At 43.6% G+C, this 18208-nt stretch overlaps 1 protein-coding gene across 1 annotated transcript in view; it reads left to right on the top strand.

Moving 5' to 3' along the window:
* Cdkal1 (CDK5 regulatory subunit associated protein 1 like 1) overlaps positions 1-18208 on the top strand; it is a 267428-nt gene that overhangs the window by 4082 nt on the left and 245138 nt on the right. The window contains exons 3-4 of the mRNA XM_032884235.1: positions 5716-5764; positions 16622-16742. Coding sequence (XP_032740126.1) covers positions 5716-5764; positions 16622-16742 — 170 coding nt within the window. The remainder of the gene's footprint in view (positions 1-5715; positions 5765-16621; positions 16743-18208) is intronic.

Genomic DNA, 18208 nt, shown 5'->3' with positions numbered 1-18208 from the left:
TTGCAGGGAGCTGTGAGTCCTCAGGGTCCCTCCCTGTGCAACCTTCCTCAGCTGTTTTCTTTAACGACCTTCACAGTACAGCAGTCAGCCATTTTCGTCTTTTGTTCTTGTTGTTTTTCGATATAAGGGCCTTCTTGACATACAATTCATACTTCACACAATGCATCCAACTGTAGTGTGTAGTCCTGTGCTTTGTATTCCGAGTCTACGACCACCACCATAAACAGTGTCAGAACACTTCCCTCCTGAGAGAGTCGGGCTGCCTAGTGCACCTGTCTAGTTCCCCTTCGGCCGGCATCCATCCGTGGACGGGCTCTAACTTGCTGCCCTTCTGACTTCTTGTGGACATTTCATCTAATGGGCTAACTCTACAGTATGAGGACTGCCCTGACTCCCACTGCGTGTGGACATGTAGGTGTCTCGTTGTTCCCATCTCTTTCTTGGTGTACATTTCAGTATCAGTTGGTGGACAGTTCAGTCTTTGGCCATAAAAACGTTGCTGTGCACACTGTGCACAGGTTTCGTGTGTATAGGTTTCATTTCTGTTGCATGGATTGAGAACCGCTGGGTTATACAATAACTGTGTTTAACTGAGGGAATGTCGGATTGTATTGCAAGGATCCTCCTCCTCCTCCTCCTCCTCCTCCTCCTCCTCCTCAACAGATGTCACTCACTGCTGTCTCATAGCTTTCAAACAGTCCCCATATGCGGAACCCTCATCTTCCCTTTGGAACTTTTCATTCTCTCTCTATCTCTCTTTTTTGTTCTGGTTTTTGCCATGGCCACTTTCTTTACTGCTTTAGGTCTCTTCCCATTTCTGTTGTTCCTGCTGCCACCAGGGTGGTAGTCACCGCCGCTGACTTTGCTGCCATGCCGTTGTTTCAGCTGGCTTCTCTCTAAGTCACCAGTCTACTGATGGATGATAGAGGTAACCATAGGCGAAGGACGCAGTGGGCGAGTCTTTCATGAGGGCTAATTTTATTTGGGAGCAGCACAGATGGGAGTCTCCTGATCAACATGAAGGTAGGCTCCTCCTAGTCCCTGAAGAGATAGAGCAAGAGCGTTTATACAGTCATGGCACAGTCAGTCAGAGACATTAACCAGTCACAGACCTTCATCTGGACATGCAGAGGAAAGGCTAGAGCCTTTCGATGGTAAGAAGTTTGCTGCAAGCTAGTTGAACCAGTCCTGTCTGGGGATATGCCCTCTGGAGCTGGAGTTGCTTGGGCGAGCCTGTGTGGTTGCTGGGTAGGTGTTCTGCATAGTTGGTAATCCAGCTGGCTGCTTGTCTCCAGGCAGCCAGGACACCAGGGAAGGATCTAAACTGTCTGGGCCTCAGTTATCTCGGCTTAAATGAAAAACAAACATCGGGCAGATACTTTAATAAATGCTTAAATTACTAACATTAATTTAAAAGTAGTTAACAATACTCTAATATTGCTTATTTCTTGCCTCAGTGTCCCAAAGAGAGGTGGATCCTTCTAATCCATCTCCAAACCACCATTTTATCCAAGGTTCTCGTGGGCTCGTTTCTGGTTTCCTTATTGGGCTCATAGTTTAGCTATGTGGACATATTGTAACAAATGTCCACCACGCTAGACCATTCCCTGCTTCCTTACTGTTTGTGTGCTATAAGAGCGAGTGTTGGATTCCATCCGAACCCTTCTTTTTCCAAGCACATAGGAAGACAGTATTGTTCAGGCCCTATTACTGAGTTATTTCATATTTTCTCACCGCCCCCCTCGCTATCGCTGTTCTCAACTGATAGCTCAGTAATTCATCTTTATACTGTACACAATCTAGTCAAGACCTCTGCCTCCTACCTCTCTCCAAATCCTGGGCAATCGAGTCCCTATGTGTGTTGTGACTTACACTTACCCAAACTTGCACTTCCTTCTGGGTCAACTCCAGTGGGAATCACCTGCACGCTGTTTCAGCACCCTGTGTCTATAAGCAGACACCGGCCGCACTTTTCTTCACAGGTACTGAAGAGCTGAGCCCACACTAATTAAAACCTGTATTTTTCCTTTCACCATCCTTCCTCCCTCCCTTCCTCTAAATATTGGTTCTGCTTATTCATGTGTTTTTCAAGCTTCATCTGAGCCCCACTGCAGAGTCCACTATTTTCTTCTGTTTGTCTCTCGTCTCTGCCACTTGCTTCTCCTGTGCCCTCTACAGGTGCTCCTGCTCTGCTTGTCCTGTTTTCTCCTCCCCTTGATTCAGTGGAGGAGACTTTCCGTGCTAGTCTTGTTTCCACCTTTCGCTCCCTTTTCAACCTCCCTCCCCCTGCCTCTCTCCAGTTCTCTTCTGCTCTCTCCGCTCTCCTTTTTCTCTCCAAAGGAATGAATCTCATTGTGACATTTTCCTACATGTGTATAGCATACTTTGATCATAGGACTGCAGTCCTGTTCCTTAATAGTTATGTTTTGGTTTTTATGCTGTCAACCTTTTGTTTTTTTAAAATTATTCGTCCTATTTTTTATTGATTGATTGATTCTACATCCTGATTACATCCCGCCTCCCTCTTCTCCGTCCAGTCCTACCCTTTCACTCCCCCTTTCTTCATTTTTTACCTCTCCTTCTCAGAAAAGGGGAGCCTCTCCTCTCCCTGGATACCAACCATCCTGGCACATTAAGTTGCATCAGGACTAAGTGCATCCTTTTGTACTGAGGTCAGACAAGGCAGCCCAGCTAGGAGAAAGGGATCCTAGCAGGCAGCAGAGTCCTAGTCAGAGACAGCCTCTGATCCAGTTGTTAGGAGACCCTCATGAAGACCAAGCTGCACGGCTGCTACAAATGAGGGTTTAGGTCAGCCCCTGTATGCTCTGTGGTTGGTGTCTCTGTAGGTCTTCTTGTGGTGTCCTTGATTCCTCTGGCTCCCTCACTCCTTCTCTTGACTCTTCCACAGGACTCCCCGAGCTCCATTTCATGTTTCGATGTGAGTCTCTCCATCTGTTTCCATCAGCTGCTGGATGAAGGCTTTCTGATGACAGTTTACACCAGGTGCCCGTCTGCAGTCATAGCAGAGTATCATTAATAGTGTCAGGGGTTAGCTCTCTCTCATGCTATGGGTCTCAAGTTGGGCCAGTCATTGACTGGCTTTTCCCTCAATCTCTTCTCCATCTTTATCCCTGCTCATCTGGACAGGGAAAATTTGGGGTCTAAGGTTTTGTGGGTGGTTTGGTGTTCCCCCTCCTTTTACTGGAAGTCCTGCCTGGCTATAGGAGGTGGCCGCTTCATTTTCCATATCCTCAGCTGCTAGGAATCTCAGCTAGGGTCACCCCCATATCCTCCTAGGGACTTCCCCTATCCCAGGTCTCTGGCTTGTCCCAGAGATGGTCCCTCTGCTCTCCAATTTTCCTGGCTCAACTATTAAATGCTAGGCTCACAACCAAAAATGTTCATCCTATTTTTAACATTTCTCTACTACCTTTCTTCTCTTTGCATTTAACTGTTTAAAAATAGTTATGTAGACCAAACTAGATAAATTATTGATAATGCATTACGTTATCTATATCCTTGTTTGTGACTTGTTACCACTGTGCCTACATCTTTTCCTGAGGTTTCCAAAGTGCTCCTCCTGGGTTTGATACCCAGAAGTAGTCCTCGCAGGCTTCTCCTGCCTGAGAGCAGGCAGAGACAGCGCATGGTTTGTGATTACACACCTCTCCATTTTTTTTGTGTGTGAGACACTGAGGGTAAAGAAATATTTTTCAGAGCTCTCATATGTGTTTTTAACGTATCTGGTGTAAAAGGTTCTTCTCATCCCGGTTTAGGACCACATCACTGTGGTGTGATAGCGCTGTTGTTTTATCAGTAGGGTGTAGATGAGTGCATATGGTCTCTTCAGTGAACGGGATGCTAGGCAGCTGGTAAAACCAGCACAGTGGACCCTGTTGCATGAATGATGTATACACCTGCCTCTTGGTTTTTCCTTGTCTATGTGTCTAAAAAACCTCTGTTATGGTCAATGACAAAGCCACAGAGAAGGAATCCACCCCAGAAGGAATCTGAGTGTCTAGTTTTCATAATGAGTTATTTCATTTGTGCAGCAGAAATAGAAGGTAAGTCAGGCATGTGTGTCAGGGAACGCTTTTAACCCAGCACTCCGGAGGCAGAGGCAGGCAGGTCTCTAAGTTTGAGATTAGTCTTTTCTACCAGTTCAGATCAGCCAGAGCTACGTAGTAAGATCCAAGATCCTTTTCTGAGGTGGGCGGTATTATGTACTGATTTAATCATATTTTACCATTTTCTTTTACCGCTCTTGCTTTAATTTCCTGAGCTCTTTGTTTTGTTTTCTTTCTCTCTCTCTCTCTGTGTGTGTGTGAGAGAGAGAGAGAGAGAGAGAGAGAGAGTGTGTGTGTGAGTGAGAGTGAGAGAGAGAGAGAGAGAGAGAGAGAGAGAGAGAGAGAGAGAGAGAGAGAAAGAGAGAGAACACTGATACTTGGAGAACGTTTAGACGGTCAGCCTTGAGCTATTCTTCTAAAGAACTTCTCTAACTTCTGAATTGTGGTTTACCTGTTGTGCTGCCTTCATTTCTTTCCGACTTCCTCTGTGGCCCTCGGTTTTCCTAGTGGCTTTCGTGCCTTTATTCAGAAGACTCTTTGCTCCCTCACTCCCTTGATTTCCTTTCTCTGTGTTTCTGCTGCACTCCAGGAATTCTTCCCCGGTCACTTGTATGTTGAAAATGTTGTCCGTGGGTACCTGGGTCTGAATATGGTGCTCAGCACAAGGCATTAACTCACTGCGAAGGTTTTAAAATTTGAAATAATAAAGCACAAGATTTCCCAGGTTTATCTTTAATATTCTGTTGTGTAATCTGCCATTTTATATCCTGCAAACTTGAAGCTTTGTAGGAAGAAACATATTTTGATTAAAATTAGTTTATGATTCAGTCTGAGTTTACGTGGATAGCTATTACCTGGCTGTTTATTAGGAGACAAGAGCAAATGTCTATCCAGCCAGGTCAGACTCTGACAATAGTCAGCTGTGTAATTCAGCTGATTTTACCCTTAGTACGATAGTGAGTTTACTACTTTATTACAGGGTTACTTGACAAAGCAAGGTAAATTCCACTCCAGCGTGGGAGGAAATTCACTAAGGCTACAACTTAAAGCCTTCCCATTTTCCCAGTGTTTACCCTTGGGTTAGGAGTCTCATGAGTCTTAGAAGCTGTTTGAGCTTTCTGAGTCTTTTCTTCTGCGGTCATGGTTCCAGCCCTAGTAACAGTGATGCAAGAGGATGCACAGCTCATGGCAACAGTCACACTATACTCTTTCCCAGGACAGCCCCATAGGTTAATTCTGGTTATCTATCTACTTTCTATCTATTGTTTATCATCTATCTATCTATCTATCTATCTATCTATCTATCTATCTATCTATCTATCATCTATCTCTATATCTATGTATCTATCTATCATCTAGCTATTTAATGTATATATTTAATTAGGCAAGTGGAGTAAAACATACATCAATGGTTCTTTCTATCTGTCTGTGTATCATCTATCTTTTCTACTTATAATTTTATGTATGTATATATAATTTGGTAATTCAAGTAAAACCTATATTAACACTTATATCTTTATCTAATCCATTTTATGTGTGTATACATAGTACTTAATCTAAACTTAATTTTACCCACATCAGTGTTCTTTGAAAATGTACTTTGACTTCACCAGATGTGTTCTGACTTCTTATCTCTCCCCCTGTTCAGGTTCAGCAGATAGATCGTGTGGTAGAAGTTGTGGAGGAAACAATAAAAGGTAATGTGGGATGTAAGATGCATTTTCTGAACTGAAATTTTGGTATGCCATTGAGTTAACACTTAGTGAGCATATTTTAAATAAAGAATATCGTTGTATGATAAAAGTTGTGTGTGTGTGTGTGTGTGTGTGTGTGTGTGTGTGTATCATCCATCAGTCAGCCTCACAGGTTCAGCGTCCACCCCTGCCAAGTGCACCTATCAAGCTATGCCCCTGTCTCCAACCGTCTCATGATATCGCTAGCACTGAGCTATCACCTTTCATCCTGTGAACAGCCAGTGAGAGTTCCCATCGCTGCATCTCTACTACTGTTTCTACCAGCACAGCCTCCCTCTGAACCCACACTGGGCCCGGCTCATTAGTGAGAGCCGTTCCTCATCACCCTGGCTATATGTATAGTTCAGGTCCCAACTGAATCAGGGAATTTGCTCATAATTCCTTAAAATTTGTTAAACACTAAAAAAATGAGCAATGAAGTCCTGAAAGACAGAGGGTTTGCAGAGTAAAATAAGGCAATCTTTAGTGTTATTAAAATGATTTTAATAATGCTATGTGGTATCAACTATATGACATTCTGGAAGAGGGCAACTGTAGAAGCAACAATAGGATCTGTGGCTTCTGTAGTTAGATATGTAGGGAAGAGGTGAGTGAGAAAGACCCAGAAGATATTTGGGTCACCTGTGACCCCTGTGACCCCTAAAGACGGGTCACATTAAGAAAGCTACCACTGATGCACTTGGGTGCAGGTGCTGAGTTTACGACTGTGAACCTAAACCTTCTTGAGAAAATTGAATGGGTTTTAAAACCAGGTGGAATTAAACCTGAGCTTCCTTGGAAGTGTGTAAAGACAAGGGTTTTGTAGCTGACAGAGGCCTTTCTCCCCTGGCCAGGGTGATGAGGAATGCCTTCTCACTAATGAGTTTGGCGTGTAGGGTCACTGGGAGGCTGTGCTGAGGGCGGTTGTGAGAAACAACAGAAGGTATGAGATGAAGTTGATGGGAACCCTCATTGGCTGTTCAGAGGATGAAAAGTGGTGAGCCCAGTGCGAACAATATCATGAGAGGGTTGGAGACAGGGGCATAGTTTGTAGAGGTTGAGTGAGTTCGCTTAGTTAACCGAAGTCTGGGAGTGAGGCTCTGTCTTCATGTTAATTTGCAAAGACATGTTCTGTACCTTGTGTTTCTGCAGCACATCGGCAGCCCTCCGCCACCCATCCCGCATAGCACTGATACATTTGTTGATTGCCTTTGGGCACATTGGTTTTCGGATGCTTAGTGGCCTCAGCTGCAGTGGGAGAGGATTTAAAGGTTTTCCTATAGACTTTTCAGCTGCTTTGCTTTTATCTTAATGTCCCAAACAGAACTCTCTAACCTCTGGTTGCCTCTCCAGAGCTATTATCCACATTCGTTTGTGTCTACCCAGGCTGGCATTTATGTGCTAGATTGCTTAGTATCCAGAGTTACTCTCTTTCTTTGGTACCCAGAGGTACTCTTGTTCTCTGGTGCCCAGGAGGACCCTCAATCTGTTGTCCATTAAAACCTGTGTTCTCTGGATCCCAAAAGGATCCTTGCTTTCTAGTATCCAGTAGAATCCTCAGTCTCTGGAGTCTGGTGCGATCGATAGTTCCTCTCTAGCATCCACTAGGATCCACATTCTTTGGTGTCCAATGATATGTAGCTAATAGGGGAGGTGACTCTCTCCTTTCATCATATGGACCCTAGGAATTGAACTCAGGATGTCAGATTTGGTGGTGAGTGTATTTACCCACTGGGTCATCTGCCTCCATAAGTGTGTGTGTGTGTGTGTGTGTGTGTGTGTGTGTGTGTGTGTGTGTGTGTGTGTTTACAAATTTGTTGATGGATAGTACGAGTTAGGTAACCAGATATGGGACCATAAAAACTAATTTTAAGGTGGGCAGGATATATGTGTGTGTGTGTGTGTGAGAGAGAGAGAGAGAGAGAGAGAGAGAGAGACAGAGAGACAGAGAGACAGAGACAGAGACAGAGAGACTGACTAGCTTTGTGGGGCGTAAGGGGCTTGGGGAGGGTATGAAGGGTACAAGTATGTATGAAAATGCCCTAATCATGATGAATTTCTTCCTCTGTATGCTAACGTAAACACAGATGATAATAAACATCCCACTACCTGATAGAGAAATAGCCCTGCCTTCCTTCCTGGCTTAAATATTGACTTACATGCTAACTCCCTTGTAAAACACACTGTCTGGTTATCGGGGAAGATGAGCCGGAAGAAGATTTTCATTAATAATTTTAATGAAAGACATGGTGAAATCTACTGATGCCAGTTTCAATTCGAATGTCTTTATTGATTATTTATGCTATCTATGTGGTATGCTGAGATGTGGCAGTTTCTGAGATCCATGTTCTGATCTCTACAACATATTGCTTTCTATCATATGATAAAGATGGTAAAGTATCAGTCCCATAACAAATTTGTAATATATATAAACTTCATTTTTTTTATCCTAAAGGACTTGCTTGTAAAATACAGCAGGTTCTGACTCCATTAACAAAACATGTTCACTTAACACACATAGCTGCAGCATACTTTTCATATGCTTCCCGGAGGATAGAGGGACAATCTAGTCAGCAAAATGCCTGCCGTGCGGGCCTGGGTGCACCCAGAGGAAAAGTTGGCATGGTAGCATGTGCTCGTAAACCAGGCTCGGGGAAGGTGGATGGACATAGATGGATGCCTAGGGCTCTCTGGTCAGCCAGCCTTGGCGCATCTCCATTACAAGGTTCAGGCCTATCTATGAATGAGCCTGACTCAAAACAATGGTGACACCTGCGTAACTGTGCTTGTCCTTCAGTGTCCCCGTCCTGCCCAGGCTCCTATGCATGTGTCCCCAGACACTTTGTGAACCTGCATTCGTGAACATGCAGTACATGCATGTGCACATGTGTGTGCCTGCACACACACACACCACACAGAAAGTTTTTTCCCATGTGGTATTTTAACAAAACTAAAAATGGTTAGGCTGGCTGATCATAACCTTGCTAAGCTTGGTGTTGGAGGTTAACCTTGTCAGTCTTCTCTGGGCTGCTGGCACTGAGGGCCATTGCCATGGTTGGGTGTAATTTAGGGTCCTCGGGAAGCAGCCGGCGTTCTCCTAGCTTCCTGCACACATGCTAAGCCTTCCAGGATCTGGTGAGGGTCTTTATCTGCCTCTCTTTCCCTTCCAGTCACTGCACATGAGTGACTTCATAGGCATCACCCTGAATCTATAATACTTTAATTACTTAGGTAACAAATCACTTCCAAAATTGATTTTCATTGTCAGTTTTTTATATAAGTGGAAGATTACATTCACTTGCAGCGTACGAAACTTTCCTCACATCATTAACACGGTAGGTCTTGGTTGTACTACACTTACATTAATTACTGTGGCAACTGGAATAGCACCTTGTCCAGCTCTTCAGAGCTAATCTTCTCCATAGACATTAATTCCCTTGCACGCTGCAGAAAGCCTTGCTGTGCTGGTGCTGCACTGGGCAGCCCTGAGTCTGAAACCTCGCTCTCTGGTTCCAAAGCCCGTGTCCTTTCCGTGTTCTTTCTGTGAAGCTGCTTGAAGTGAACAGAGGGAGGTGAGGAGGGGAGGACCTGCTGACTGTAAAGCCCATCCCCCTCCAGTGTAACTTTGCCTCTCACTTTTTCCTGTTGTCCTCAAGTCCTCTTCACACATTTTGTTCCTTTACATTTTTGCTTCTTTTTACCTCTTTGTTCTGTGCCTGTGTCTTTCTTTTTTTATTTATTGTGAGGAACTAAATGTTTTTTCCTTTTTCTGTTTCTCTCTCTCTCTCTCTCTCTCTCTCTCTTTGGGTAATGGAGAACCTTTTGGTGTCTGGAAGTTAGTAAACATTTGATTCACTTTTTAAAAAAATTCAGTAGAATGTTTGGTCTTGCTTTGATGTTAAGGTACTTAAATTAGAACGTGAGCAAAAGGGTTTCTTCTTTGAAACTGGAGATGAATCCTGAGTATAAGCAAGGAGGTAGCAAAGAGTTTCTATAAGAGAAGTTCTTTTTTATGTGCATGTGTTAAAGTTGACTTGAAATTTTACATAAATTACACTCTCTATAGTTTTTATTGTCAGTCGTTAGGCCAAGAACATTGTTGTGCATTTTCCTAAGGACATGAGGAATCTCGCATTCCTTCGTACATACTAGAGGCAGGAGAGTGTCACCTCCAGAGACACACGTATTCTCATGTAGAAACTACAATCCTTAAAGTTCATCATCACCATCAGAGTTCCAAAACTAAACTCCTAAGAAGATGTTTGATTGACCATTTGATTGTAACCAATGCTTGAGAGCTTTCTCTATTCTTATTTCATAAATGCTATTTCGGGCATTCTTTTTAGGAGGTGTGCCTTTCCACCACAGGGTCCCTTCATGCCCATTCTTTTAAATCTTTTCCATGGGATGTGGTTCTGGTGACAGGCATTTTACTTGATGCTTTAAGGAAAATTAGCAACCAGTTGTAGTTCTAGCAGAGTGTACCATGACACAGAAGATGTGTTTTGCATATTCAGTGTTCTAGATAGCAGGTAGGGACTCTAATGGGTGTCCCTGAGACAAGGTCTGTCACCGAGCCTGGAGCTTGTTGTTGTTGTGTCTGGCTTGGGTGATGGCCGGGAACCCATAGCCATCCTCCTGTCTCTGCCTTCTCCCAGGGCTACGGTTAGAGGCTTGGGTTGCCACACCTGGCCTTCTTACATGGGTGCTGAGGAACCAAGCTCAGACCTTCTGTCTTGTGCAGCAAATTCTCTTACCCATCTTCCTATCCCTGTGGGGTTCGGTCTTAAAAATTAAATTTCGGGGAGACGGGAGAAAGTTGTGTGTGTGTGTGTGTGTGTGTGTGTGTGTGTAGGGGGCTGACCGGGAGGGGGGCCATGAGCAGGATGTGTAAGTGAATAAGTAAGAAAAAAAGAAAAGATAAGAAAGTTGTCTCAGTGGTTCCCAAAGTCATGTATTACACTCCTGTGATTCTCCAGCAGGAAATGCACCCAGACCAGGACAGAAGCACTTATCACTTTATCGTTGGAAATATCACAACCTTGCAGCTTTTTAACAAACTTCTAATGGAAAAGTTTGTCCTAGCAGGGAAGGCCATGGCCTGAGAGACTTCTATTCAGGGTCAGGGCTACTACCTGCTCATTCAAGCCTGTTGGCTATTGATAGTTTGAATGGACAGTTGAGTTAGATTGCAGATAACTGACACCCCACACACATCTCCTTCCCTTGTCATAAGAGGCATCTCTGCTTACAGAAGGCATAATTAAGACATAAGATTACCTGTGTACTGTAATTTACCTGCAGAAGGCATTTCTGTTAGAGCTAGAGGTCATGTTGTGTAGGATCACTCTCTAGCAATCTGTGGTTTAGTCTAACTTTAGTTCCCATGAGCTAAGCCTACGGTACTGTGCATTGGAGCAGAGCATCGCTAGGAACATCCTGTTGTAGCAAAGCTTTCAGTGTCCACACACCAGGCTCGCACTTTGATGGTATAAGGCAGGCAACCTGAGTTCTGACATAAAATCATCTTCAGATTTGCAGGGATTTAAACTGTGCTGTCTAATTTTTCATAGCATCTTATTTTTTAAAATGTTAACTTAATCTTAAAAGGTATGTTTTTTATTGATTCTTCGAGAATATCATGCAAGCATGCAATGTGTTTTTGTTACATTTATCTTCCCTCCAACGCTTCTGTTTTTTTGTTTTTTTTGTTTTTTTTTTTTAACTACCCCTTGAGTCTGTAATGCTGTCTGAATACTCATGGGCATTGGTCTGTCACTGGAGTATGGTCAGCCTAACAGCCACATTTTAAAGAAACTCTCCTTCCCCTAGCAGCCATTCACTGTCAGTAGCTCCTCAGCGGGGGTGGGGGTTCATGTACCCTTCTGCTATCCGAGCTGGAGTGTTGAGTAGACTCTTCTTATACAGGTCTTGTGTGGGCAGCCACAGCTACTGTGAGTCCATCAGCCCTGTTATGTCCAGAAGAGACTATTTTGCCTCATTTTTCCCTGACTACTTGCCCTTACAGCCATTTTGTCTCATCTTCCTTGATGTTTTTTGAGCTTTTGGAGGAGAAGCTGTAATATAGATATGCCATATGTGACTAAGCACTCCACAGAGTCATCTTCCTGTTCTGTGATCCATTGTGAGTCTCTATAAACGGTCTTCCACCACACTAAGATGTTTCTCTGATTAGCCTTGAAAACTGCACTGATCTGTAGAGCATGAGCTTCCTCCTGTGGAGCAGGCATTGAATCATGGGAAAGCGATTGCTCATCCCCATAACATTTGAGCTATGGTTGCACCAGTGGGCGTATCTTGCCCGTCATCGTTGCAGGTTCACTGCTGGGTGAAAGTGTTGCTGCCATGTCTCGCCCAGCAGCCTATTAACAGCTTTGCTATTATGAAAGCTAGTCATCAGGGAGAAAGCTTCTAGGTCAGTACCAGCTTGATTTCTCCAAATCCTGTGACCAAAGTATACAGCTGTTACTAGCAAGTTCCGGTGGGTAGCCAAGAGTATTGTGTTCTTTATGTTTTGATAAGGTCTAGGAACTACTGAGCTGAGAGCCCGCCAGTACGTCCTTTTCCAGTGTGGCTTATGCTTTGAGTTCTTTCCTTTCTTAGTCACATGTATGTGTATGTTAGCATTTGGGAATTTGCATGGTGCCCCAGGAAGTCACAGGCTTTGGATCCACTTGGAGCTAGTGCTGTAAGCAGTTGTGAGTTGCTCGATGTATGTTTGGTGAACCAGACAGATCCGCTGCCAGAATGATAGCAGTCCAACCCTGAGCCCTCTCGCCAGCCCCGTCTTAGTATTTCTGTAAGTGCTGTTACTCCGATTACCATCGAGTCCTACCCGAGGCTCATGCTGCCTCCTCTCCGTGGCTGAAGAGGTGCGTGAGTTGTTCAGCCAGCTTAGTATTGCATACTCTTTTCCAGCCTCAACTTGTGAGGAAGCCGCGGCTTCTGCTGAACTCGCCTTATTTGTCATTTCTCAAGATGAAAATATTTGAAGGCAGGGTCGTACTTCTGCTGTGGATATCAGAACATGCCCTTTCCCGTCAAAAGTGTTGCATACAAGGAATTATATTGAACGGAGTGGAGAGCAACTTTGACTATGCTGTGCCTTCTGCCCCCGTATCACTTTGGATTGCTTTCCTACTACGTTTTCCAGGAGGCTGAACCGCTTAGAATTCAGTTCTGCCTTTTTATTGTGTGCCTACTAGGTCCGCATTCGTGCAAAGTCATCAGTCAGCGAGAGATTAAGAAATCAGGAAACAGTGGCCTGCTGTCTAAATAGGTGGGATGAATGAAGTTCTAAAGGAAACTTTGGCTATTTTTACAGAGTATTTAGAAAAAAAAGAAATGAAAGGCAAAAATATACAAAAGAAATCCCATTTGTCAGATTGTTGATGTTTTTACAACATATAATGACTCTCCAAGCTAATCTGTGAGAGTGAGAAGAGAGAGGAGTTAGGCGTGTAGGCTTTAGTTAATAAACAAATGTTTTGGAGGTCATCATGCTTCTAACATTCTTTTACTGTATGTGCTGGCTTGTGACTGGCCATTCTGATGGGCTCACTGATCAGACACCTGGGTGGCCGTCCTCCTCTCATGAAGGCCTTCAGAACTGTGGGTTTCATCAGAGTTAGCTCTCGATCCACAGACAACACTGAGTGTCAGTGCAGCGTGTGTAGCAGCCGTTGCCCCAACCATGTAGGGTGGCTTGGCTTTCTCTGACCCAGGTTTAGAGTTATGAAGTGAGTCCTAAACAGCTACCTTTTGGGTTCAAAATTCACTAATAGGTAATAATGGTTTCATGAAAATTTTCAGTGAATTAGTTCTAATGTAAAAACCATCATGTAATCAGTGGTTTGAAGTTGGTCTATAAATAGCAGCTGAGATCTTTTAGAGCCTATAATTGAATTTCGCTTTCACAGTTTTGAGTTTTAAGTGATAATTAAAAGCAATCGCTTAGAGAAGTATTTATTGTAGATGGCTAATCTATTCAGCTATATCTGGTCATTATATAGAAACATGAAGTGTGGTTATATTTGAAATGGAAAAGAGAGGACGCGAGAAGTTCCCCGCTCTCGTGGGTTCCGTCACACATGTGACGTCACTTCTCTTTCGTCCCTGTGTTGCAGTAGCATGCTCCTATTTCATCTTGGTCCTTCTTTATCAGTTTCTCTTCAGCAAGAGCGTTAGGACTCAGCTTTGTCGTGCCGAACATCATTCATTCCATCTTGTCATTTCTTTAACATGGATCATTTACTGTCTGTTCCTGTTAACCTCTCTTGTCTCTATTTTCTTCCTCCTTCTCCCCTGATTCTCACCAGAAAGGTGATAAAATACACGCCAACCTGTTGTCATCTTTTTCTTCCCTGGCAGTATGGGTGACATTCAGTTTTTGAGACAGTCTTGTAAACTAGTCTGGGGGTGGGGTGGGGCATTGGGCTGATCTTTCTGCTGCAGCCTTCTGGGTATCCGGGATTACAGGCTCACACCAGCAGGCCATGCTAGCAGTCATTCATTTGCTATCACAGTGCTGGACACTAGTGGCTTACAAGAAGGGATCAAGCCAAGATGTAGCACGTGGGTGTTCAATTATAGTCTTCTCTTTATGGCCCTTTATATATACATATATATTGGATAGATATATATTAATTTATTCATTTTCATGGTATGTTGCTTCAAGAATCTGCCCACATCTCATATCCACTCCTTCAGCCTGTCTTTCTGTTCCCCCTTGTTTCCTCTTAATGCTATACCTTCATGTTCTTCTTTATGTTTTCGAATTTCAGTTTTGCTTCTGAAGGCAACAGTATTGATAGCTGCACATGAGACAGGAAATAACTTGGAACACGTGTACTCTGCTTTATAGCCTGTGGGTTTGACGAACATTTTGCAATAATTTCCTTTGAAACAGGACATTAAAGAGGGATAATATATCACAAACAGGAGTTTCATTTTGTTAGTCCTTTTTAAAGGACATCCCATCGCTTCCTCCCTTTCATCTTTGTCTATATATAACAAACAACTTTTATGCTTTCTATTTCTGTCCTTGGTGCACCAAACACCAACTGGCCTATTGTTAGATGTGACACTTTTTAACGAGTCATTGGATTAGAAAATAACTCTTCGTATCATTGCATGTAGGCACGCTTCTTTATTTATATGCAGATAGTGAAGATGAATAATTTATTGAATATTATTAGAGCAGGCTGCATATTACAGAGTCCTGGCAGGACATGAGGAAATTTGCCTGGAGCTTATATGAAAATGGCTTTCCTTTTGCATAGTCATTCTTGACCTTTTGGACTTTCTCAGAGAACTGTTGTGTTATCTGGCCAATCTCGCTCATCTCTTCATTAGCTGGACCTTGATTGAGAAGTTCATCTTATCTTGAACATCTGTAGGATTTAATTAGCCACATACTTGGTAGGCTTTGACTATTCATAACTGTTCGAACAGACATTGTCAGAATGAATGGACATTTCCTATTTGAGTTGTTAGTGCATCAAGGGCTCTGACTGATGGTTTCCTTGTTCCCGGTCTTGGAAACTTGCCTCTTCAGATGTTTAAACAGTCCATCTTTCTGAAATGCAGGGTGATAAAGCATATGTGTAACATTGTGTATCATTTGAGCTTATGGTAAGAGATTGCTTTGAAACAGTTGCATTTGACTTGCCTTTGGGATGATAATGTGTTTTGATCCACAAACATCCCCACAAAACAATGATAAAGCCAGATGAATAAAACTCATCAAAACCTTTCGGCCATAAGTTAAAACGTTACCATTGTGAAAATTACTGAAGTTTGGCTAAGAATAGTTGTATGTGACATTTATGCTTAGGCGGCTTGTGTTTCCCTTCTTGATGTTGTGGACAGGATCTTTCTACATAGAAAAAGCATACTGTGCGACCTGGTGTCTCAGTTGCTAACTGTTAGTTCCAGTGGAGATTTTGATGATCAGGGAGAGAGCTGTGTGGCTCTGTAGCACTGATGCTACTGGCTGGTTTGATGCAATCAAGGTCCACCATCAAGTGCACCATCCCTGGCTTTACCAGGAGATTCCAGTTTGTGAGACAGTGGTGGGAACCTAGAGAAACTCCCCAAATCCTTTGAGTTGACTAGAAGGTGTGCAAACACACTGAAGAGATGGGAGTGGGCCTGACATACCCACTCGTGTCTGCCTGTACATGAATTGAGAGAAGGCCAGGATGTACCAGTGGGTCACACACACACACATACACACACGTATATACATACACATATACACACATACACTCATACATTCATATGTGTAAATATCTATGCATATACATACACACATATGCCATGAGAGTGTGAGTGAGGCTAGGAAGGAATGGGAAGGAAGGAGGAGAGTGGGGATAGTTGACTAGCAGGTGACTATAGGAAATACTTGTTCAGACTGTTTTAACAGAGTGTGAGTTCCCATCCATATGTCTTAATATTGTCAGAAAACAGCAGGTAGTCCTAATATCCTTGTAAGCTCTTTCTGTTGCATTGTCCTATCTGGTCAGTATAGATCGTGTTCACTTGTGAGATTATTTTTAAGGACATTGAGCATTTCCCAAATGTGCACATCCTGTGAACAGCATTGGCAGGCATAGTCAGTCCGTCCTTAAAACAGATTCTTTTTTTGTTGTATTTTTAATGTTTAAATGATCACATCTTCCCTAGGATGCTTTTCTTCCCGGAGGAAAAATATCAAATACAATCACGAACATGATTATTGGAAACAGTAAATGACAGTGGATGTGTGAGGCTAATATTTGTCCTGTGCTTGCTTCAAAGGTCACTCAGTGAGGCTCCTGGGCCAGAAGAAAGAAAGCGGGAAGCGGTTGGGTGGAGCGAGACTGGATTTGCCAAAGATCAGGAAGAATCCGCTGATAGAAATCATATCCATCAACACGGGGTGAGTATCTCTCACTTATTCACGACGCAGGAATTGGGCCTGTGCGCCCTTGACACCTGATGCGGGTGGGTGATGTTTTTTTTGTTGGTTAGACAATCACACAAAGTGCTAGTGCTTGTGCATGTAGTTTCCTTAAGATGTGTCCTGTCTTTAAATTACATGTTTGCTTGAGTCAGGGCTTCACATCTTTGATGTTACTTTTCTCATTTTGGGCAGTACACATGGATTTCTTTTCCCAGGTATACACTTCATTAAAAATCTTTTTGAAAGTTCTTGGAAATACAGACAATAAGTCTCAGTCTCTCACCATCCTTCTGGAGAGTTTCTGGTTGGCTCCTCTCCCTCCTCCCCATCCCCTGCAGTGGCAGACTAAATGTCACTAGGGTCTGGATTGGGGGAAATCAATGTCTGTGCCATACAGACAGACTCAGGCTCCTTCAGTTAGGTGAGGCCCTCTCAAGCCATCCTCAGTCCTTCTGTTTTCATCCTGTCCCTTGGGTACTTCAAACTCCAAACATTGGTCTTCCTGGGAGATGACTGACTTGGCTCTCCCAGGTTTGACTGCTTCTCTTCTTTCCTGCCTCCCCATTTCTCTATTCCTGCTGTGTCTCCCTCCCTCCCCATCCCCTGTGCCTGCAGAAGGTGTGTGTGTGTGTGTGTGTGTGTGTTTTGTGTGTGTGTGTGTGTGTGTGTGTCTGCCTGCCTGCCTGCCTGCCTGTCCCTGACTCAGAGCTGTGCTGCGTCCCCGTGATTCGTGTGCCTGTACAGTGTGTGTGTGAGTGTGTGTGTGCTGTGCGTATCTGCTGCCTGCCTGTCTTCTGTCCTACCTTGTTTTGGTCAGACATTAGTGGGTATCTGCTTCATTTACTCCCTACCCTGTTTTGGTGCTCAGCAGTTCAGTTCTCTACTAGTAGCTGGTGAGTAAGGTCAGACATCCTGTGTCTCTGTATTTCAGTGCTGGGGTCGGAAGAGTATGCCTCCAGTTTTAAGTAGGGTCGGGCATCAGATACGGGTCCTTACATTCTCATGTCAAACTCTTACCTAGTGAGTCATCTTCCCAGCCCCTGAATGTTTCCTTCTAAAGTCAGTGCAATTTTGCCACATATTAATCATTCTAAAACTCTTAAGTATTTTGCATTACAACTTTGTTTCAGCCAACAAAGCTAGCATCATGTTAAAGTTTCTCTCCTATGTGAGCTGCACTTTTCACCTGTGGATTAGTTCTTGCGTGAAGCTCAGCAGGTATCTGCAGTCGCTCCCAGTCTTGTCCCTCACATCACTGAATATAGACTTGACCCTTGGAAGGAAGTAAGCAAGTACGTTTTTGATGTTAAGTCACTTCATATTATCTAAAATCGCAGTAGGCCTTGTGAGACGTGACTCGCCATTACTTTGCTGAGCCGGTGCTTGCTGTCTTATCGCTTCTCTCCCATGGAAACCGCCCATGAGTGTCGTTCCACACTATC

The sequence above is a fragment of the Rattus rattus genome, chromosome 14 (assembly GCF_011064425.1).
Source record: "Rattus rattus isolate New Zealand chromosome 14, Rrattus_CSIRO_v1, whole genome shotgun sequence".
NCBI lineage: Eukaryota > Metazoa > Chordata > Mammalia > Rodentia > Muridae > Rattus > Rattus rattus.
Note: the sequence above shows the minus strand (reverse complement) of the source record. Positions and strands in the feature narration are given on the sequence as shown.